The sequence below is a fragment of the Elephantulus edwardii genome, unplaced genomic scaffold (genome assembly GCF_000299155.1).
Source record: "Elephantulus edwardii isolate Elephantulus edwardi_28Jun2011 unplaced genomic scaffold, EleEdw1.0 scaffold00072, whole genome shotgun sequence".
NCBI lineage: Eukaryota > Metazoa > Chordata > Mammalia > Macroscelidea > Macroscelididae > Elephantulus > Elephantulus edwardii.
In genome coordinates, this window is record NW_006399822.1 from 3,327,081 (window position 1) to 3,350,301 (window position 23,221).

The following is a 23,221-nucleotide window of genomic DNA, read 5'->3' on the forward strand; positions in this document are numbered from 1 at the left end:
GCACGCCCCCCACCGCCCCGCCCACGGCACCACCACCACTGCCCAGCCCGCTGCTCCTCGGCACCCCTCCCCCCACCCACGTGCCTCTGGCTCCTTACCCACCGAGGCCTCTGGGGACGTGCCCAGGGCTGTTGAGTCACCTGCAATTTATAGCTGTCAACCCTGCTCTATCCTGAGACAGTCTCACTGACTCGACACACTTCTACACATTACCCCAGTGACTGTGTCAGTCCATCTCCTCCAGGGTCTTCCTCCCTCCACCCGTTCCAAGCATGAGGCCCTTCTCCAAGAACACATGCCCAAAGTATGTGAGATGGAGCTTCAAAAATAAAAATTTTATTACAATAAAAAAAAGAAGAAAAAAAAATCTTTGCCTCCAAGGAGCAACTTGTTTCACCCTCTCCAGGGCAAAACATGAGGGTACATGGTTCAAATCCACCAGGTGCTTTGAGGGAAAGAAAGATGGCAACCCTCCCGCTTCTGAAAACCCCACTGGAAGGTCAGCTATGTGTTGGTTCCAACTCGAGAGTACAGGACAGCTTAACAAGAGCAGATCTGCCTGATCTTTCTTCCTGAGAAAGAGTGGCTAGTAGCTGCAAACTGCCAACCCACCTACAGCAGCAGCTCAACGCTTATCTGCTCCCCGACCAGAACTCCTTCAGCCAAAGGACAGGAGGGCTGGAGAGCCACCAGGAAACCCAGGAAGGAGATTATGGCTACTCCTTCCTTAGAACAGTCGTACAAGGTCAAGGGGCAGCATTTCTAACAGTCATACAAGAGCAAAGGGCAGCGTTTATCCAGAGATAAAGTTCAGAAGGCAGGGAGAGAGAGGAAAAGAGGAAGAGTGAAAGCAGGAAACACAAGAAAGAGTGGGAAGAGTGCTGTTCCATTGTCGAGATTGCAATTGGCATCATGAAACAAAGTGCACATGAATTGCTGACTGGATGACCAACTCACACTGGACATGTTTACCCAGATCAAAACAAGCAGAGATGCTTGGAGAGGCAGCAATGGATTCTGAGAGGCACTAACAGATTTGCCACCAAGGAGTGGGTGTGTGGGACAGTGACCCTCACCCTGAAGGACTTGGAGGAGGAGGGAGGGGGAACTCAGGCCCAGCCCCAGGGCTGGAGGGGCCACGGCCAGCAAGTCAGCAGGAGGAACAGAGAGAGGAGACCATGTGGCCAGAACAGAGGACGAGGGGCGCAGGCTGTAGAGCTCCCTGCACCCCACATGTGTTCTTGGAGTAGACCCTCTCCCACCCTGGCATGCCTGCCCTCTTCCCTGCTCCCTCCCTTGGGGCACCATCTTTATCTTCCTCATCCAAGTCTGCAGCCCCCAGCTAGCAGTGCAGTGTCCAGGGCCCCCAGCCACCTCCCCAGAAAGAGTTCTGGACACAGGGTGAAGGCTGGCACTGGCTTTATTTTAGACCTGATTCTGGGAGGTGCCCACGTGGCACCCTCCTGGCCAGATGCTGACCCCTGAACCCCGTTTCCGGGGCTGCCTCTCCCCGTATGGAGAGTGTGAACCTTTGTGAGGTGCATGGTCACTGCTGGCCCCATGACTTCCCTGTGAGTCTGGGGCAGCTGGGCCCCACTCTGCTTCCCCGGAGGCCACTGGTGTGGGCTCACCAGTCCTGCCGTCTCCTCCTGGAGGCTCCCTCGCTGGGGGTCTGCGCAGGGCTGTGGGGTCTGCTCTCTCCCTCAGGGCCTGAGGACGCACGCCCAGCACTAGGGCGGCCTCCTGGCCTCTTTCCTCTGTAGGGAGCTGGCCACAGCCAGAGCACCGCCCTGCACAAACCGCACGAAGTTGTCCCCAGCCAGAGGTCCCATGGCATACAGGCCCTGCTGCCGAGTGCTCTGGTAGGTGAACGGGTCCACGTCAATGGGGTTCCTCTTGGAGCTCAGGGGCTGACCAGGGTCCACAGCAAGCTGGGTGCCTCCCCCAGGGAGGAAGGAGAGGTCGGGATGGGAACCAATGAGGACCAGCACCAGGGACACGCCAAAGACCTTCTGGCCTCCCCCAGGGTCCCGGAACACGACCTGGTGGTCCTCCTTGAAGAGCAGCAGCTGGTGCTGGGGGAGGCTGAGGTAGCCCCCGTAGGGGCTGGGGGACAGGATGGACTGCTCACGCATCATCTGGTGCACCTTGTGGTACTCAGGGTACAGCATCTTGGGTAGCTGGTTGAACACCAGGCCCGGGTCGTCCACGGCCCTCCGGAAGGCATGGATGACAGGCAGGTTGTAGTGACGGGCAAACAGCACAGCATCAGCCGCCGACAGCCCTGCGCCCACGATCAGGATGGGATCCGAGGCTGGAGTCACTGTGCCTGCCCTCGTGGCCACCTCCAGGGCTGACAGCTTGTGGTGGACGAAGGGCAGGCCCTCTCCGGGGATGTCCAGCCGGGCACGGCTGTCCGATGTGCCCGTGGCCAGGACCACATTGCGGGCACACAGGGAGAAGGACTGTGGGCTCTGGTCCTTGCTAGTCAGGAAGCCGCTCACTTGGAAGAGGGGTTGGGGGTCCAGCACACTGGGGTCGGTGGGCTCTGGCTCCCCCCACTTCACAGCCGTGACCACGGCACCGGACACGAAGTTGGGGCTCAGGCCCTTGTTGATCACATAGTCCCGGTAGTAGTGGGCGATGTCCCCGGCTGTGGCCCGGCTGTTACGGAGACCCCTAGGGGTGGAATGCAGGGGCAGGGAGTCAGAGCACGGTGTGGGGTGACAGGCCAGAGGGGATGAGCTGCTGATGTTGGCCCTGTGGTGGTGGGGGAGGGGGGTGAGGTGCTCTTGTGTCGAGAATGCTGCACAGCAACCCTACGGAGCACAGCTCTGAGCCCCGGCCTGTCCTTCACCGGCCTCAGCATCAGCCCATCTGACTGCAGCGGTCACTGTGCCAGTCCAGCTCACTGAGCGTCTTCCTTTTGCTGACCTTCCACCCTCCCAAGCATGATGTCCTTTTTGAAAGAACAGCCTCTCCTAACAACATGCCCAAAGTCTGTGAGAGGAGGCTTCGCTGTCTTCGCCTCCACGAGCACTCTGCTTACACACTCACCCGGATGGACGTCTGTGCTCTTCTGGGAGCCCGGCAGTTAAGCCTCAGTCTCCTCCTCTGTAAGACGGCACTAACAAGGCCCCGACCTCAGGAGGGTGAGCACGAGGTGGGTTCAGAGTGCACACCACAGACTCTGTACCAACGTACCCCACAAACCACAATCTGAACCCCAAGCCTGTGCTGTTGAGTGGACTGTGCTGCCCCGGGAGCCGGCAGCACACAGCGGAAATGCCCCAGGGTTTGCACGGCTGGGGGGGTTGGTTAGCAGCTGCATTCTTTAAGCACGGTGCCACCAAAGCTCCACACAGACTGGAAGGCCAAGCTCTGCAGCAGGTGAGCCCTGTGCCTGAGACGCTGCGCCCCTTGTCAGATAATGATGGTGGTGGTGGTGATGGAACCAATACGCAAGCCTGTTAAGAACTTGAGGGCTTTGGATACTCACAGATGGGTTTAGATCAGACCATGGCAGGTACTTAGGACTCTGGTGGTCTAGTGGGAAAGAGCTGCACTGCCAGCCCAAAGGCATGCAGTTCAAACCCACCAGCTCCTCTGTAGGAAGAAGATGAGTCATCTCCCGTACAATTTACTGCCTCTGAAAACCCACTGAAGGGTCAGCTGTGACTCGAAGGCATGTAACAACATGACTTATTATTCTTAATAGTATTAATATTGTATTATTAATATTGTCATATTTCATAATTTTCCAGGAGCACATGGTATGATTCCATTTGCCCATTCAGAAACTGGCAAAAGCAATCTATGAGGCCAGAGGGCAAGAGAGTGGCTGTCTCTGTGGAGGAGGCTGGGCCTGGTGACTGGGCAGCGGGGAGGGCTGGCCATCTATTCCTTTATTCTGGACAGCCCTCATACAGGAGTCCCTTGGAGAAAACCCACCCACCTGTACACACCGGAGGGATGTACTTTTCTCCACACGGGCTGTTTCAAGAAAATGCTTGCTGCAAAGTTGGAAAGTGCTTAGCACAGTGCCCAGCCCACACAATAACTACAGTTTTAATTAAGTGTTGGGTTGCTAACCAGAAGGTTGATGGTTCGAATCCACCAGCTGCTTTGTGGGAGAAAGAGGAGGCAATCTCCTTCCCTAAAGAAGTACAGCCTCTGAAACGCTGAGGCAGCTCTGCTCCGTCCAGCTGAGTGACGGTGAGTGGGAACTGGCCCCGTGGCTGGGTCCCCAAGCTCCCTTCCTGGGGTGAAGGGGGCAGGGACAGCCTTGCTCATAGCTGAGTTGCTGACTTTGATGTAATCTTGGCCCCTCCCACTGCCTTGCTGGGAGACCCTGGGCTCATTACTGTACCAGCTCAGAGAGGCTGGTAGGGAAGAAACTGCTGAATCATGTCGGACTTGCCTACACACACACACAGCAGCATGAACTCTGTCCAGTCCCCTGAGGCCACTCCGACCCCCTCCTTCAGCCTACCCACAACTATCACCTCAAGTCATTTCACTGGGTTTGTCATTTGCCCCACTTTTGTCTTTGTAAGATTATGTTTTTAAAAATCCTCCCAGGATGTCACATATGGGGATACTTAAAATTGTGGGGAAAATTGGGCAAGAACCTACAAACTGGGTGATGGCCAAAGTGGCATTAGGGCGAGGAGCTCATCTGTCATGTCTTTTTGCTCCTACATCTCAATATAAAGTCCAGATCATCATCAGAATTCGGGAGAGATTTGCTGGAGATGGTTGCTCGACTGCCCTGAGGAATACTATACAACCATGTAAAAAGATCGGTACCAGCGCTGTGCCACCACCATGAAACATGCTTCGGACAGCAGAGGAAACTTTGAAAGTCGGTGTCAAGAACTGAACTGTGTAACCCCTAAGTACATGTCTATAATGTGGTAGCTATGTGATGATCCCAGATGAGCTAGTCAACCAAATAGAGCATTAAGGACATCATGCTTGGAAGGGCAGAGAGGCAGTGTAGGAGAGGAAGACCCCGGAGGAGACGGACTGACACAGTAACTGGAACGATGGAGACAGGTGTGTCACAGTGAGATGGCACAGGACAGAGCAGAGTTTAGAGCTATTGTACACGGGGTCGCGATGAGTCAAGTCGATGGCACATAACAACAGCAACAACACCAAGGAAGACATAGAATACTCTCTAATCTCACTAATCCCAGCACAGCCTTAGTTCCCCTGGAAGATGGTCAGTGAGGCATGACCACAGAGATGACGGACATTGCCATTATCTCCTTTCACCTGGATTTGCAACCAGCAGTATTCTGAGAAATCAGAAGACGTTTTGCTTTGGGAAAATCTACTGTCCAGGACATTTCCAGGGAGCTAAAGAGTTAAAAAGTCACCTTTTTTGAACATTGTCATTATCTCCTTTCACTTGGATCTGCAACCAGCAGTATTCTAAGAAATCAGAAGACGTTTTGCTTTGGGAAAATCTACTGTCCAGGACATTTCCAGGGAGCTAAAGAGTTAAAAAGTCACCTTTTTTGGTGATTAAGTGTGCCTGCTCCAAGCCCATAGTGAGGGAAAGTTGAACAATGAATAAAGAGGAAAGTAGGCTCTGTGCCTTTGGATTGTGGAGTTGGCATCAGAGAAGACTCAATGGACATTGGAAGAGGCCTGCCACAAGGACAAGCAAGGCTGTCACGGAGGGAAGTGCTCCTCAGAGGTGAGGACGGACAGCCTTCATCTCATACCTGGGGCGTGCTGTCAGCAGGGCCAGACATCATGCTGGGAAGAGTGGTGGGTCAGAGACAGAGGGGAAGCCCTCAGGGAAATGGACTCATACAGTGATTGTGGCAATGGCCGAGGATTGTAGAGATGGTTTAGGGGTTCAGGATGGGCAAAGTTCAGATCTGTTGTCCAGAGGGTAGCTGTGAGTCGTGGTCATCAGGAGTGGAATGTGTCTCTTTGGACCTGGGTCCCTACACCGTGATAACCTTTGAGGTCTCCAGGAGACTCCAGGCCCACAGATGCCGAAGGAAATAAGACCTTCCCCCAGACCCAACACAGAGAGGCCTTCCCCCAGGCGGGCACCCTGAATTTACACTGTGGCTTTCTAAACTGTGACACGAGTTTCTGTCTGCAAATGAAATCCACTTGTGGTAGGTCTTTATAGCAGCGAGCAGGTTATAAAAGGGTATGCTTACAATGGAAGGAGCTCTGCCTGCTTGGTACAGACCTTCCAAACCAGTTCTTTCTGGTTTAATCGTGGCTGATAGGCAAAGCTGGAACAGGCCCAAATTGATAGAATGTGGGTATATCAGACTGATAAGCAGAAAATTACAGGCTAGTGCCCTGCTAGAGGACTGCGGGCGGGCAGCCTGATGGAAGGGCCTGCGGGTCAGGCAGCCGTGGGCGGGTGCATGGGTAGTTATGTTTTAATGCAGGAGCGTGGCTTTTAAGAAGCACACTCTCTCAGCTGACTTGGAGGAAACGGGACATATCTGGGCCAGGCGCAGAATAGCGAGGGGCAGCAGGGGCAAGAGGAGGCCCCGGAACCTGGGTCAGGATGTGGGGGCAGGAGGCCAGCTATCTGCTTCTCCTGGGCCTCGCCCCGGAACCTGGGTCAGGATGTGGGGGCAGGAGGCCAGCTATCTGCTTCTCCTGGGCCTCCGTAGGGGCTGGAATGCTATGGGGATAACAGGTTGGGGAGCACTGTAGCTGGATGGGGGAGCACTGGACCAGTTCTAGGGTGAGCCCAGGATGCTGCTCGCAAACCCTGGGGCCCTGCCCTGCCTCAGTTTTCCTTCTGGAGGACAGGGAAGGCAGACCAGGTAACCATGGCCACCTGAGCTCCAGCCACGGGCTCAGGTGAGAGGACTCCTGCCTGACCTTACCTCCGCTTCCGGCGCATCCAGTCCTTGACCTGCAGGTCGGGGAGCCCCATCCACTGGCCGTGGCTCAGGGTCACCATGGAGCCTTCAATAGACTGTGTGAGAGAGAGGACTTCACTACAGACCTCAGGCACCCTGATCCCACTGCACCCCTTCACATGCTACGTGCCAAGCACCCCAACATCACTGTACCCTGACTTACATGCCAGGCACTCAAACCCGCTGCTCCCCTAGCATATGCTAAGCACCCTGACTTTATCACACCCCTACACGCCCCTACTCACGTGCCAGACACCCCCCAATCCCATTGAACCCCTAGCACATGCTAATCACCCTGACTTCATCGCACCCACATTCACATGCTAAACACCCTCATTTACGTGTCAGGCACACTGACCTCCCCCCTCATGTGCCAAGTCACCAGAATGACTGCATTCCAATCATGTGCCAGGTGTCCTGAGTCCACTGCAGCCCCACTCACACGCAAGGTAGCCCAACATTACAGCACCCTGCACTCACGTGCCAGGCGCCCCCTGGCAGGTTCCGGCCCAGGACCAGGTGGGGAACGGCTCGCTCTTTTTGGCACTTCCAGGTCAGTACAGACTCCACGTCACCCCCAAAGTCCGTGTCTGGTCGCTGGAGGGCGTCGAAGAGCAAGGCCACAGGGCTTTGGCAGCGGCCTTCAAGGCCCTCAGAGAGATAGTTCAGGTCCTGGGGGACAGGGGTCAGAGGGGTAGTCAGTTTCCTGGAATGAAATTTGGGCAGGGCCAAGGGCTGGGGCCTAAGCTGGTCCCCTGAGGCTAGCCTCACCAGAGCCATCCAGGACGCTGTGTTGAGTTCACCTTGGGGTCTCTCCAGGAGTCTAGGGACCCCAGGCCCCCTCCAGTCACCATTTGGCCCTGCATTCCCACTCTGACAGTGGGGTTGGGGAGACCCGGTCAGTGCTGCCTTGTAGAGGTCCAGAATCCCCATCTGCACATTCAAGGCTCTAAAAAGTCCTACAATGGTCACTGGGCCCTGTTAACTCTTAAACCACTGGGTCAGGGACATTTTCTGTGCTTTATACGGAGCGGCCAGCATGCTGTGAGGACGACTGTGCCAGATATCCATCCCCTTCTCTTCTCCACCATAAATGGACAGGAGGGGGCGAGGCCCGGACGCTGCCTCAGGGGGTAACCGACTAGGAAGGGAGGAAGTGTGGAGGGCAGGCCCTTCCTGGAAGGGGGAGCCACAGGAGGGCATCGAGGTGGTGGCCCGGTGGGTTATTAGTAGGTCAAGCTTCCAGCCACTTCTGGGGAACAGGATAAAGCATCCCCATTCTGAAGACAGCGGTTTGGGGAGCTCAAGGACCGATTCTGCTCTGTCCTAGGTCGCTGTGAACTGAATCAGTGGCGGTGAAGTTTGTCTCTGGGTTTTTACCAATGTAAGGGGGAGTGGGGCTGAGATTTCTGGGTTCACTTTCTCAACGTGGCTCTCCTGCCAGCCTTCGTGCTGGGGGCCTGTGGTAGCACCCTGGACCTCTACCCAGTAATTGCCCCTGGCACCCCTCCATGCAGCTGTGACAACTCAGAGTCCCAGACACTGCTGAACATCCCTGGACACGAACACGTATCTCCCGATTCCGTTAGTGAGGAAAATGTTCTTGATGAACCAGGGCACAGAGAGGTTTGGTAACCGTGCCCAGGGTCACACAGCCAGCAAGCAGCAGAGCAGGGATTCAAGCCTGGACAGAGGGGAACGGGACCACACGGGCACGGACAGGATGCTGGCATGGGAGTGCAAGGTGTCTAAAGCGGCCTCCTTTCCCTGACACAAGGCCTGGGGCTGACTTCGTGGCCTCTGTTGCTGTTTGCCCTCTTTTCTGGTGGACGCACATTCGCCTTTGCCCCAGGAGCTGGGACATCCTCCCGCGGGGATGACCCACCTGGTCCAGGATGGAGACCCCTGTAGCCTCAGAGAGCTTCCGCTGCAGCAGGGGGTATGGGTGGACAGCATCCTGCCTCACGTATGGGGTGTAGCCGGAGAGCAGGTACGACAAGCAGATGCCCGAGGGGCCGTTGCCTGGGGGGAAAGGGTAGGAGTCAGGGTGGGTGCAGGGACAGATGGCACAGAGACCACCACCCACCGGATGCTTTGGCAATGATCGGACTCACTCGTTCATTTATACTTCATCCATTAAAATAAAAAGAAAAGCATTTATTAAGCCTTTTGTGTATGGCAGGTACCGTGCATGGTAATAGACCCTGGTGGCATAGTAGGTTACGTGTTGGGCTGCTATCTCAAAGGACAGTGGTTCAAATCCAGCAGCTACTCTCCCAAGAAAGATGGGCAGTGTCTCCTGTAGAGATTTAGAGCCTTGGAAACTTGTGGAAGGTCCCGATGTGTCAGAACCGGCCGGACAGCAGAGTCCGAGCACGGTGCTTCTCTGTTCATCTTTTTGTCCCTTCTTGTCCTGTGCTGCTCAGAGGACTGCCCGTAGGCAGAGTGGATGCTGCCAATGGTCAGTGAATCCCGACTGACCACAGTGGCCATTCTGTGCTGTGACACTGAGAGGATTGCCACCAATGTCACAAAACAAAATGTGTATGAGTTATTGAATGGAAAATGAATTTGCTCTGCAAACTTTCACCAAAACTACAGTAAGAGAATAAAAAAAAAAAAAGAAGCAGTGGGATTTCTGAGGCTCACACTAGGCCTTCCCAGGAGGAGCAAAAACCTACAGCTTCACCCGCATCCTAATGCATACGAATCAAACTTTTGGAGATACTGATAGAAAAATCGGCTGTTTTGGGCAGGCCTGTCTCCTGCTGCCTGCATAGAGGAGTCTTCAATCCCTGTGTCAGCAAACACTGAGGGCAGGAGCACGTGCTATGCAGGAGGGACCCTCAGTGGGAACCTATGTGTTGCTGGGAACAGGTGAGCACTGGACAGACATCTGGGACCTGATGCATTCTGGGAGCACGTCAGGAGGAGAGAGACCCAGGAGCCAAGGCCCATGGCCAGACCCTGGCTCCTTCCTAGCTGGATTTTCTTAGGCAAGAACCTCTCCTGGCTTATGCTCAGTCTCCCCATCTGTACAATGGGGACAGCAGTGACGGCTGCAGCCTGCCTCTGCAGGGAGGGCCTGTCAGGGTGGCAGGAGCCAGGGTGGCTTTGTGGTGTGTAAGATGAGCTGCATCCATGACGTCACATTTTCTAGTGTCTGCACCGGAAAAAGTAAAAGGAACTGTCCAGGGGAGTTTTAATCATGGAGTTTTACTCTTGATAGATGCCGATACTGTGTCGTCATGCAATTAACAAGATGCGTTAACTCTCACTTTCCTCTAAAGCTTTTTCACCCCAGTGTATATTTTTTTTTGCTTTTTTTTTTCTTTATTATTATTTTGTGTGTGTGTACCGTCAAATCAGATCTGACTGGTACAGGAGGATATTGCACCTCCTTCTCCGGCAGAGCATCTGGTGGATTCGAACCGTGTTCCTCTGAGATTGCAGTGCAGCTTCTTGCCACTAGGCCACCAGAGCTCCCCCCCAGTGTATATTTTAAAAGTCATAAACCCCTGAGTGGCACAAGTGGTGCTCAACTACAGGCCACAAAGTTGGCACTTTGAACCCATCTAGCAGCACCTGGGCAGCCTGGCCTGGTGATCTGCTTCCAGTCAAAGCCTTGAAACCTGGTGAAGCAGTCCTGCTCTGCACAAATGGGCCCCCCAGGACTGTAACTTACTACCAATTTATAAAAATCGCCAATCCAGTCCCACTGGCATTGCCTCCAAAGGACAGAACACAACAGCCCTCGGGGTCTGCAAGCTGGACTCTGCGTGCAAGCAGATTGCCACATACTTCTCCCGTGCTGGCTCCAAACCAATGGCCTCTGAGTTAGTGGCTTTAGCCACTGTGCCACTAGGGCTCCTTCTGTCATTTCCAGCACATCTCCGACCAGACCAAGCACCCTTTACATGGGTGGCTGCCACCCTCGGTCACCAGCCTGGGCAGTGCAGACCCAGAGTTTAGGGACCAGCAGTCCTCAGCCCGTGGCTGACCCTCCTTCTGCTGCAGCATTTGAGAGGATTAAACGAGATGATATTCCATAAATCGCTAAGGCAGTCACAAGGCACAGAGCAAACACTCCGTGGCTGGATGAGACCCCCGTGGGAGGAGGCCAGCCTGGCCTTGCCCAGCTCCTGACAGCCGACCGCTGTGAGTACTGGCCCCACGCGCCCAGACACCCCACTCACCGATGATGACGACTGGGAGGGGCTCTGATCTGCTGGCACTGAGGTGGTCTCTCCTTGAGTTCATGGCTGCGGCTGGCAGGTGGCTTGATGTTGGCAGCTCACCTGGGGAAAGAGGGCAGGCTGCTGTCACTTTCCAGCGACAGGGCGGTCTCTGTGGCTTCACAGGGGAGTCCAAGTCCCCCTTCCCCTGGGGAATAGCAACTCCTTTTGTTCAAACAGTTTGGTCTCTTGGGACCATGAGTTGGGGAGTGATCCTGCCCAAGATGCACACCTTCACCCTGGAACCCCACCATTTTCCTGCCTCCAGCCCTCGGACCCCCACTGCCCGCTGGGCCTGGTGGTGGCCATCTCTGCACCCAGTTATCTATCTTCCACTTACGAGCCCTGCCCAGCCCTCACCATGGTCCACTGTACCACCTATAAACTTTGGAACCATAACCTAGGCCTGGCCAGCTGCTCCCTAACAGGCTGACCCAGACTGCTTGGGACTTGTAAGGCTATTTCTCCGTCTGCACTTTGAGACTAAGGGTAGTCTCCCAGAAACCCTGGGGGACAGGACAACAGAATCACTGGGTTTATGGAAAACAGCCAAGGCAGCTGTTCTCTGGAGCACTGGTGTCCCCTGCTGGCCACTCGTCCAAATTACTCAGAGGACTCTGCTCAAGATGCAGCGGCTGGAGGACAGTGGGTACCTGCTACCTACCAACCTGCCATCTGAGGCCCACAGGAAATTCTGTGCACACGTGTGGGAGAGCAGGTGGTTAGCATTTCACCTACATCCTCCCACTGACCCTATAGGGTATTAGCCCATTTTACAGATGCATACACTGGGGCTCAGTGAGGTCATAGGAGTGACTTGGTGTCACATGGCTTTGCTTGTAACCTCTGCATCATCACTTGTGTGTGGAGGGAGATCTGGGTATCTCACAGGGTCATGGGCTGAAGTGGTGAATGCAAGGTCTAGTTGGGGTCACGGGTGTCCCCCCAGAGCATGCCCAGGGCCAGATCTCTGGAATCCTCCAGAGCACAGGAGATCGGCATTTCTACCTGTGTCCTCTGGTGAGGAAGAGTAGGGGCCTGATTGGCATTTTTGCTTAATCTCAGACAGTTAGAGGCTGAGGCTACCGGGCAACCTCTGATGTGGGCACAGCGGGACAGGGACCCTGGATTGTTGCTGGGCAGGTTCCTACCAATGCTGGGGACAAGGCATTGGACAAGGCTTGTGATAGCTGACACCTGCCTCACACAGATCTTACAGTCTGCAAGGTGCTTGGTTCTGAAGTCCATGTAACCCTCACCTTACTGGAGAAGAGAGGGGGCTGGGCTGGGGTGAAGGCTGTGCCACCCCCTCCCTTCTCACATGCCAACCCAGGTCCCCAGTGCCTGTCTTCAGGGCCCAGAAGGCAGCCTTGCTTAGTTCTTCAGTCTCCCTGTGGATGGAGCACCTCCTCTCCCTTACAGATGGACAAACTGAGGCTCAGAGAGGGTTGCAGAACCAAGATGAGAAACTGTGGGCTGAGCCCATAAGGAGCTCTCATTGGGCTACTAACTAAAAGACTGGCAGTTCAAATCCACCAACTTCTCCAAGGAAGAACCTGGAACCATTTCCTTCCTTAGAGATTTATAGCCTCAGACGCCTGGTGGAAGGTCACCATGACCCACAGGCACAGTCAGAACGTGGACACTGCCCAGACTTCCTCCTCAAAACTCCCTGCCCAGGACACATCCCAGCTGGCCTTAGTGTTGAGGGGACATTTGTAGACGCCCTCCTCTTGATGGAGGTGGAGTCTAGACTGCTTGGCCTTTTAACTCGTGGGAGGGGCGGAAGCCTGACCTAGAGCTGGACTCCTGGACTCCAGGTCCAGTGCTCCTTTCCGGCACCACTAGATGCCACAGTCATGAGGTCACCATTCAGGGCTGATTTAGTGGTCATTTCCGGTGCAGGAAAGCTGCCTGGAAGCCCTGGTCCTGCCTGGGTCCCCCCACCTGCACTAGACTTGCAGCAAACACATGGAAAATGGGGGTAAACTTCCTGATTTTCCATTTTGTCCTCACTTTTGCCATTTGTGAGGCTGAAATAGCATATATTTTAATTTTTTCAAGTTTCTCTCTAAATGAAGACAGTATATGTTAGTAGGGAAAAAAGTTAAAATGAGAACTCAAGGTTCAAAACTCGCTGAACCCAGTCAGCACAGAAGAAATGGAAATAAGAATCTTCACACTTTTACCCGCAGCACCTATGCTCCCGAGGCCTCAGGGTTTACAGGGCAGCTGCATTGACCACACCTGAGCATATCTCTGGCCCTTGGCTCATCTGACTGCGAGGAGGTGGCTTTCTTGCACCCATTGCAGAGGTGGGAAACCCAAGGTTGGGTGGGGGCTGTCTTTCCCAAGAAGGTCTGAACCCAAGCAATAGCACACATCCTAGTTCTGTTCTGATACTCAAGTGACCCCAGCCGAATTCCTGGAACAGAGTAAAAAGCAGGACCCCATAGGCACGATGCAAGGAGAAGGGACTGTGAACCTGAGGCTGCAGGGTCTCCTCTCTCCCAGATGACTCCACGGGAGGTCTCCATAAACCCTAAGTCTCCTTGGGTCCCATGCCCCCATGCCAGCACCCCAGATCCTCCTGGGAGAAGCCATGGGATCCCTTGTGGGGGGGGTGTCACAAGACGTAGGACTCAGTAGGCCCCCTCTGGCCTGGAGCGCATTCATGTGAATTCGGTCACGCGTGCCTGAGGGCAGAAGGGTCCAGCAGGTTCCAAGGAGCACCAGCAGCCACACCCCCTCTGGCCAGGGGCCATTCATGTGAACAGTTGGTCACGCATACCGGTGGGCGGAAGGACCCCGCGGACTCCAGGAAATGCCGGAAGCCACGCCCCCTCTGGGCCTGAATACATTCAGGCGAACAGGCAGTCACGCGAGCCAGAGGGCACAAGGGCCCAGCGGGCTCCCGAACAGCCGGCAACCACGCCCCCTCTGGCCCGGGGAGCGCATTCACGTGAATAGTCGGTCCCCTGTGACGGAGGGTGGTAGGACCCAGCGGGCTCCACACTGCCGGCAGCCATGCCCCCCTGGCCCCCGGGAGCGCATTCACGTGAATGGACAGACATGCGAGCCGGCGGGTGCAGGGGTCTCACCGGGCCAGGTGGGGTGGGTGGGGCAGATGGGGACCCTGTGACCCCTGTCCTCCTGGGGGCCCATCCAGCTCCAGGACCCGCGGCCAGCTGGTCCCTGGTGGGACACGCCCCATCTGAACCCAGCCTGGCCACTTACCTGGTGGGCAGGTGCAGCTGCGGGGCGAAGGTCACGGCGCGCCTGGGGACAGGACACCCGTCGCCCGTGGGGACCCGAGAGGCAGTGAGGATCGCGGGGGAAGCGAGGGTATTTCACGGGGCGAAGCGGCGGGCGGGGCCGGACACTCACTTTCATAAGCGTGACTCAGCAGACCTCGGTGAATGAACCCGCGAGGGCGGAGACGAGCGGCCCGTGGCCTCCCGGGACCGGGACACCTGCCCGGCCGCAGCCAGGCCCCACACCCCACCTGGACCCACTCCAGCCCCCTCTGCTCCACCCTGCGAGCCCAGCTCTGCAGCCGCCAGCCGGGAGACTCTGGACAGGCTGCTGGAGCCCAGCCTCAGTTTCTGCATCTGGAAAATGTGAGCAGAATAAAAACCCAGAGTTTCTGTAAACTTTCGTCAAAAACCACAATTTAAAAAAATGGTAAGAAGTTGTAAAAGCCTCCCATCACACGAAGGCCCTCCCAGTTTTGTATCCCTTTTATTTTTTTAACTTAAATTTCATTACTCCCCACCCTCAGCACAGTACACTCGCCACCCTCTTAGCCAGGCAGCGGGCGGGTCGGGACCCTGTGGGTCCCCAGTGCTGGGACTACAGTGTTCACAAGCATTTAGGAGTGTCAGAAAAAATAAGCCCAAACCACCTCCTACTAACCAAGAAAATAACACTTCATTGCCGTTTGTTGGAAAAGTGAAATGTAAAAATAGAGCTCACAGCAACACAGTGAATGACATAGGATCAAAGACATTTTAAAGCTAGGATCTAGGACAGTCTTGAGATAACTGTATTGAATCCTGAAGCAAAAGGCAAATCAGAAATCGTGACACAGTCATCACTTAAAAAATTGTGATGTTGTGTTCATAGTAGATGTTTTGCAGCCGTTAAGATTATTTTTCAAAGACAATGTGTTAAAGTTTGCATTAACACATCTGTGTCCTGACTGGAGACTGTCTTTGTCTCTCAGTTGGGCCTGTACCCAGTATTCCCTCTCCACCGCTTCCTCACCTCTGTCCACAGGAAACCTGGCTCTGCCCTAGAGGAACATGGGGTCTGAAGTTTCCTTCCTGCAATCAGAAGGACTGGCCCCTGTGGGTGAACCCTGGGGAGACATGCCCTATGGAGCCTCAGTTATACCTGTGTGAAATGGGCAGGCGCAGTCACTCCAGGGTGGAGGGCAGCAGTGACCAGTGGGCGTCTCTTGACAACAACACTCTGCTCCTAGATCAGTACACATGTACTGTGTGACCTCAGGGGTTAACCTCCAGGCCTCTCTTCTACTCTAGCTGTGGCCTGGTTCCCATTGCTTCCTGACGCCCTGGAAGCCCCATAAATGCCCACTCTCCAGCTTTGCCCAGCAGCTGCCTCAACAGTCTCCACTTTCCCGTCCCAGAGCCCTGCACTTACAACCCCCTCATCTTTTCAGATGCATAAACTGAGGCAGAGACAAGCACCCAGGATCAGAGATTGAGGGGCAGCTGGGGTAAGGGGCAGATCCACAGGTGAGAGAGCCAGAAGAGACCCCATTTCCTGGGCTCTGTCTGCCATCTGTCCTTTGTCCTGCTGCCCCAGTCGGCCTTGGCTCACTTTTCTTCATTTTTCAAAGTTGCTGATAACATGTGGACTTTCGTCTTTGCCACCTTATTTACCAACCAGGCAGTTATCAGAATCAGCATTTGTTGTTTCAGGAAAGCTCAACTCGGACAAAGACCAGTAGTGGCAGAGCTTGAAGCTATTTCGGGTTTGATTCCAGACCAGAGCAAGAAAACTTCCTATCACAATAAACTGAGTCAGGGCAATGTTTTGGCTTCCCAGTGTGTCTCAAGGGTGTGGTTACCCTACCCCGCTTTGGTGCAGCGGTGCTAGTTCTCGGGTGCTGCTGACACGTGGAGGGCTCTGACAAACACCCGCTTACTCTTTAACAGTTTAGGAAAGAGTTTCCTTCAGCACCCGGAGGCCTGGCCTTCCCTGGGATTAGGGAATGTCTTCATCGGGGACCTGGGTCCAAGAAGATGGTCCCCACTCCAAGCAGCTATTGCTTGGGGTGCCAGGGGGTTTCTTTCCTGGGTCGCTTCCCTGTGCATCTCTAGTGAGATAATGGATCCCGGCTACACCCAGAGGAACTCCCCTTGGGTTTGATTAGGGCTGTCATGGGATTAAGAGGTATAGCATTGCACCCTTACTCTTTCTCCAGCTATTTGCTTTGCTATGGGAGTGGTCATTACATAGCTTCCACATTCTATTACTACATTTACATAATTAGTAAAGAAAAAAATGGTCAGTGTCTTTAAAGTACAGTGAGGCGTATGCCTGTAATGAGGTGGGGGGAAGGGCGATGGAGAGGGGGTGCTGAGGGAAGGAGAGCCATCAGGCCTTGGCGCGCTGTCTCGGGGGATGCACATCTTGCGCCTGCCCACCGACCCCTCTCCACCTGCCCAGCCCAGTGAAGCATCCAGGCTGAGACGAGCCGGGCACAGGGCTGGCTTCACCGGTAACCCATGGTGCCTGGGTAAGGTTCTGGTGGCCGAGTCTGCAGGCAGTCTCCTCCTGTGCAAGTTATAGCATCTGAAAGCCTGCAGAGGGTCAGCTCCGAGTCGCTTCGACAGGACAATGTTGAGTTTCAGTTGTGTTTGTCACTCACAGGCCTCTGTAGGGTCATCAGGAGCCAGAGAGCAAGTGGGAAACTATGGGGTGGCAAAAAGATGCTTCCCTGGGGGTCCTGGGCCTGAGACAGACCCCTTGCCCTTCCATCAAAACCTCTATTTCTGTCTCCCTAAGAAATCTCAGGAGCATCAAAAGGGGCTGCTCCCGGCCCCACCTCATCCCCGCTTGCCCCCTGGGCTCCATTCCCTTGTCCTCAGCCAGTGGCTCCAGTGAATACGGCCCTTCACTGGGCACTGCCAGGCCTGGACAGCGTGAACAGAGACTTCGTCGCGCTCAGCTGAGCTCAGAGAGGGTGATCTCAGGCTTGAGGTCACACAACGGCACAGCTAGGTTTTGACCGCAGGGCCCGAGCCTGACAGTCCCTTCCTTCTTCCTGCCACAGTGGGCAGTCCACTGCTGTGGCTGTACCCACCGGATGCCCTATACTGAAATGTCACTGTCATAGAACCATCCCTGTATTGGCACATGCTTCAGCAGGGCAAGCACAGTGCTGTCCCACTGTGCAGGTGAATAAACTGAGGCTCAGAGTGTAGGCAGGCGCCAACCCACGGCGAGAAGCAGAGTGACCCAATTCTGCCCCAGCTTGGGCCGGAAGGGGCCAGACCTGCCCAGAACCTGCTACAATAGGCAATATTTGCTCAGTGCTTCATTGTTTACAGAGTCTGGTTGCCTGAATGGTCTCATGCATTCTCCCAGCAGCCCAGAGAGGTGGGTAAATATTTTCTACAGCACTTTGAGTTTACAGATGAGGAAACTGAGGTTCAGAGAGGTCATTAGATTTGCTCAAGGCTACCGGGAGTGGACAGGGGTGAGGGCACTCAACTTCAGTCTGTCTGGAGATCAGGCCCAGGACACCAGCAAGGTGGTTAAGGGACAGAAGGCCACTCAGCCTGCACTGGTCATGGTCACTGCAGACCCCTGGGGACAGACCTGAAGAAGGACTCATAGTCAGAGGGAACCCCAGGGATGCAGGGCCACAGAATAAGAGGAGAGGGACAGAGGAAGAGATCTCTGCCTAGGAGAGAGGCTGAGGTGAGCCCCAAGCCTTTCCAGAAGCCACAGTGTCCCTCCAGTTCCTTCCCAAGAGCACTGCATACCCATGAACCATGCAAAGAAGAAACGAGGAGGAAGTGCACCCAGCGTGTTCCTCAGAGGCCGAAGGGGAAACGTCAGCTCGCATACTTTGGGCATGCTGTCGGGAGGGGCCAGCCCTCAGAGACATGCTGTGAAAGATGGGGGGGAGGAGGTCAGCCAATGAGAGGAAGACTAAAGGTGGACTGACCCAGTGCTGTAACAATGGGCTCCAACATGTGAGACGTGACAGAGGGTGGTGCGGGGTAGGGCAAGGTCCAGAGCTGTGGTTCACAGCACCGCAAGGAGTCGTAGTTGACTTGACAGCACATAACAACATTCCTTAAAACTCACTGCCAAAAAAACACACAAACCCTCACTGCCAGTCAGCTCGATCCTGACACCCAGCAACACTACAGTACAGGGGAGAACCCCTACAGGGTGTCCAAGGTTTTATGGGCGACACTGCCTGACCTTTGTTTGTGCTGTGGAACTGTTGGGGCCTTCCAACTGCCTGCCCAAGTGCCTCACCACTGCACGGCCAGGCTCCCTTTCCTTAAAAAAAACCAGAAGAAACATGGGGCAGGAGAATGACCACGTCTGCGTCAGGGTCAAGGCAGACAAGTGTGTGTACGCCAGGGTCAGGGCGTGCAGGTGTGTATCGGGGGCTGGGTCTTTGCCCCCCTCAGTTCAGCTCCCTCACTAAACAGGGCCATGCTTTAGGGGCCTGGGAGGCCGGCTCTCAAGGGAAAGCCCCCCTGAGAAATGGCATCACCAGGCGAGGGGACAGAAACCACAGTGGCCATCGCAGCAGTGCAAAACAGCCACTTCGAAACCCTGGCATTGGTGACCATCCAGGGCTAGTGGGGGCCCTGGGCTGCCTTGAGAAATGGCAGAGAATCTGGGGTGATGGGGAGGCAACATGACAGGAACAGCCCAGCAGACGATGAGTCGGACTGATGTTGTGTCCAGTGTGTGGGCCATCGGGGAGGACCTGGGAGGGGCCATGGGGTATAGGACAGCTGGAACAATTGTCAGGGCACAAGAGCTTTAGACAGAACCTTAATATCCCAATTTCCATCATCTTGTAAAATGCTGTTGACGGCCATAGAGACAGTGTGACTCCTAGTTACTGCACGTGACAGACTAGAACTTCCCCACAGCGTTCCCAAGGCTCAGACAGTCCACTGAGCAAGGTCAAGCTGGGTTTAGAAGAGGCTGTGGCACCAGGGATATCACTGCTGGTATGAGATGGATCCTGGCCGAAAGCAGAGAATACCTGAAAAATGTCTATCTGGTCTGTTGGCTCTGCAAAGGCATTTGACTGTGTGAATCATTTACAGCTCCCATTAAGAATCATGGCAGCCCAGAACACTTAACTGTACTCATAGAAAAGCTATACCTCGATCAAGAAACTGTTGTCCAAACAGAACAGGGCACACTGCATGGCTGAAAATCAGGAAGGGTGTGCATCGGGGCATAGCTTTTCTCCATGCCTATTCAGTCTGTATGCTGAGCTGATGATTCATGAAACTGGACTCTGTGAGGAGGAATACAGTATCAAGATCAGACGAAGAGTCATCAACAACCTGCATTATGCAGATGACACAACCTTGCTTGCTGAAAGTAAGTAATGCTCGCTGCAGATAGATCAAGGACCACAGAGTTCAATATGGGTCACAACTCAACATCAAGAAAACAAAGGTTCTCATCAGGGCTGACAGGCAGCATCATGATAGATGCCAATGATTTTATCTTACTTGGATCCACAGTCAATACCCTTGGTCCCAAGAGTCAGGAGGTCAGGAGACATACTGATTGCTTTGGGCAAGTCTGCTGTCTGGGACCTCTCTGAATACAGAAGGGCAATGATGTCAGATTGAAAACCAAGGTATGCCTAATTCAGGCCATGGTCTGTTCAGTCACTTGCTATGCATTTGAGAGCTGGACAATGAGTAAAGATGATAGAAGAACTGATGCCTCACTAAACTGTGGTGTTGGACAAGAGCCTTAAAGAACTCAGCTGCTAACCAAAAGGTTATTGGTTCAGACTCAGCAGCTGTTTCAAAGGAGAAAGCTGCATCAGTCTGCCTTCATAAAGCCTGTTGTTAGAGGACATCCACCATGGCCCACATGACCTTCTGAACAGCAGACTGAGCCCTTGTCCTGACCCGCACCTCCTCAGTCTCTACCACACTCACGCCTGTCGTAGACACTGTGTCCATCCGTCTCTCTACTGTGTCTGTCCGTCTCTCTGAGGGCCTTCCTCTGTCACTGTGTACTGTTCCAGGCTCACAGCCCTGGAAACTGTCTGGGATGCTTCTACTCACAGGGGTGCTGTGATTCAGAATTGACTCAATGCCGACAGGTATGTCTAAGCAGAAGGATCCATGGTGGCATGGTGCTTAAGCACTTAGCTGCCCATGGAAAGGTCAGTGGTTCAAACCCACCAGCTGGTCCATGGGAGAAAGGAGGAGTCTGCTTCTGTGAAGAGTTACTGCCTTGGAAACCACAGGGCAGGACTATGAGTCAGAATGGACTTGAAAGCAGTTCATTTCGTTTGGTACCTGTAAGCTCTGGTAGCCTAAAGTGGGCAAGGAGTTGCTCTGCCAACCCAAAGGCACAGAGTTCAAATCCACCAGCTGCTCCACGATGAGCAATCTCCTTCTATGCCTCTGAAAACTTGCTGGAGGGTGGGCGATGGGTCAGTTCTGACTTCACGGTACCTAACAACAACCACCCTCAGTCACGGGGGGCGGGGGGCCCCAGAGTCGGAGTTAACGAGAAGGCAACCAAGAGCCAGAGTGAACACTGAGCTTTCACCATGTGTCAAGCAGGCTTGCTCTCGTTGACCTGGGAGCCTCAGATAGTAAACAAGCCAAGAAAACAGCCAGCATCCCTCACCCGAGTGCAGCATGCTTGAGAGAAGACACTAAGAGGGACTGCACTCACGGCGGCTCACAGGGGCCCAGGGTGGTCATAGGTGGTCACGCACTTGACTGCAAACCCAAAGGTCAGAGCTTTGAACCTGCCTGTTGTTCCATGGAAGGGAGATGTGGCAATCGGCTCTGTACACACTGCAGCTCTGGAAACCCCAGGTGTTCTGCTTTGTCCTGTGGGGTCACCAGGAGTTGGGGCTGATGGCAGGAACAGCAGGGGTGGCACTGGAAAGGTGGCATTTCAGTCAGGGTGGGGCTCGGGAATGTGGGGAGCTGGAGTCGGGGGGCATCTGCACTGGGGGGAAGGCAGGGCAGACACTCAGGCGGAAGTCAGCGTGGGGATTGGCGAGTTTTGTTGGAGAAGCTGGCAGAAGGAAGTGGAAGCATGTGGGAGCAGCCCCAGCCCTGGTCATGGGAGTCTGGAGGTGCCAAGAGACAGCCCTGGGTGTCAGGGGAGCCCCTGGAGGGCTCTGTGCCCGGAGGAGCATGGCTGGCACGAGTGGAGGCCAGGCTGCCGTCCGTGAGAGCCTGCCCTGGGCTGGCCTTTCTGGAGCCAGCATCTGCTGGAGGTGGTGACGGATTAACAGTGGAGGCTATGCGTTAGTTAGTGTGCTGGGGAAGGATGGATGACTGGCTCCCCCAAAAGTGACGAGTGGTCTCTGCCGGTTCCCACGATCCTCTGGCACGCTGGTGGAGCTGACCGGTGAATGCAGAGCTGGGCTCTGGCTCGAGTTGGCAGCCACACCACAGGGCATGAGCAGGCACCGGGCATGCTGACCGTCCTCTGGTTTGAGCAGTGAGTGGGACAATGGGCAGAGGAGATGGAGGGAGCAGGTAGGGAATCAAGAGTTGTGTGCTGCCCATGTTGGGTCTGGGGTGCTTGTAGACCAGCGGAGCACAGAGATGAAGTTTGAAGCTTGGGAATGGGGAAATCACCGAGAGAGAAATGAAGAGGGCAGAGAGAAGGCGGGAGGCAGTGGGGTGACGTGGTATCACCCCAGAAACCCATCTGGTTTTTCGCATCTCCCCTGACCCTGGAGGCCTGAGCCCTGCTTCCTCCTTGCTGGGATCCAGCAGTGTCAGTGGGCAGGCTTCCAGAGAACTAAAGGTGAACTCCTTTTGGCTGTGACTTGAGCCCCTTGAATCGCAGGCCAAACCCCACAAGAGGGTCTTCCAGAGCAACTAAAAAGGGCTCCACGGGTTCAAGGTGAAGTGACAGGGCTGCCCAGGGGAGATGGGAGGAGTGGATGAGAGAGGAGACTCGGTGAGCCAGAGAGAATGAGAAAACTGGGGGTCGGGGGGGGGAGACAACAAGGGTGAAGATTTACCGCATCTGTTATGAAGCGTCACTGCATTGATTACAAAATGCCAGGATGGTCCGCCGCACGGTCAAGTTACTCTCCACAGTCTCCTCGGAGACAACTTCTGTTAACAATCGTTCCAGATGAGCAAACTGAAGGACGGCGAGGGTGGCGCGGGCCACGTCAGTGCAGATCCCGGCAGCCTCGTTTCTGTTTCCAGTCCCACTCCACTCCTTCCCAAACTCACGCCAGCCCTTCTCTGGGACTCCACTGCTGTTACCTGAGTGGGGCCCGCACCGGACCATGGGGGGCTTCTGAGTAGTGAGCTGTCAGTCCTCATCATCTTCATCGTCCCCGCCGCCGTCACTGCCCTCACCAGCACTCTCATGCTCACCGGCGGTGTTTTATCACTGCCTTCATCCTCACCCCATCTTCGTTACTACAGCCACCCTCTGCGTCTTCATCTCCACTGTCATCGTCATCATCATCACTGTCATGTCCACCATGCCATCAATACCTTCGTTTCCATAACCACCATCATCTTCATCATCTTCTTTGTGGTTCCCATAATCTTCATCACCATCATCTTCACCTCTATCGCCACCATCACCATTATCACCTTTATCACTATCACTGTAACTTTCCATCTGCTACCGTCACCTTCACCACCACTGCAGCCATCTCCATCATCATCATCATCTTCACTCTTCCCACCACCACCATCATCATCATATCACCATAACTTCTGATCTGCTACCGTCACCTTCACCACCACTGCAGCCATCTCCATCATCATCATCTCCATCACTATCATCATCTCCATCACTATCATCATCATC

At 54.6% G+C, this 23,221-nt stretch overlaps 1 protein-coding gene across 1 annotated transcript; it reads right to left on the reverse strand.

Annotated features, from left to right (window-relative positions):
- Positions 1–1,730: 1,730 nt before the first annotated feature.
- On the reverse strand, positions 1,731–11,174 carry OSGIN1 (oxidative stress induced growth inhibitor 1). The gene is made up of 5 exons (XM_006888800.1): positions 11,111–11,174; positions 8,800–8,936; positions 7,395–7,586; positions 6,879–6,970; positions 1,731–2,679 (listed from the first exon to the last, which is right to left on the reverse strand). The coding sequence occupies exons 1-5, from the start codon at positions 11,172–11,174 to the stop codon at positions 1,731–1,733; spliced, it is 1,434 nt and encodes a 477-aa protein (XP_006888862.1).
- Between the last annotated feature and the right edge of the window lie 12,047 nt (positions 11,175–23,221).

Coding starts and splice junctions, on each gene's coding strand:
- OSGIN1 (XM_006888800.1), bottom strand. CDS start 11,174: ATGAACTCAAGGAGAGACCACCTCAGTGCCAGCAGATCAGAGCCCCTC. Junction 8,937..11,110: donor CCTCCCAGTCGTCATCATCG/GTGAGTGGGGTG, acceptor CTTTCCCCCCAG/GCAACGGCCCCTCGGGCATC. Junction 2,680..6,878: donor TGGATGCGCCGGAAGCGGAG/GTAAGGTCAGGC, acceptor TTCCACCCCTAG/GGGTCTCCGTAACAGCCGGG.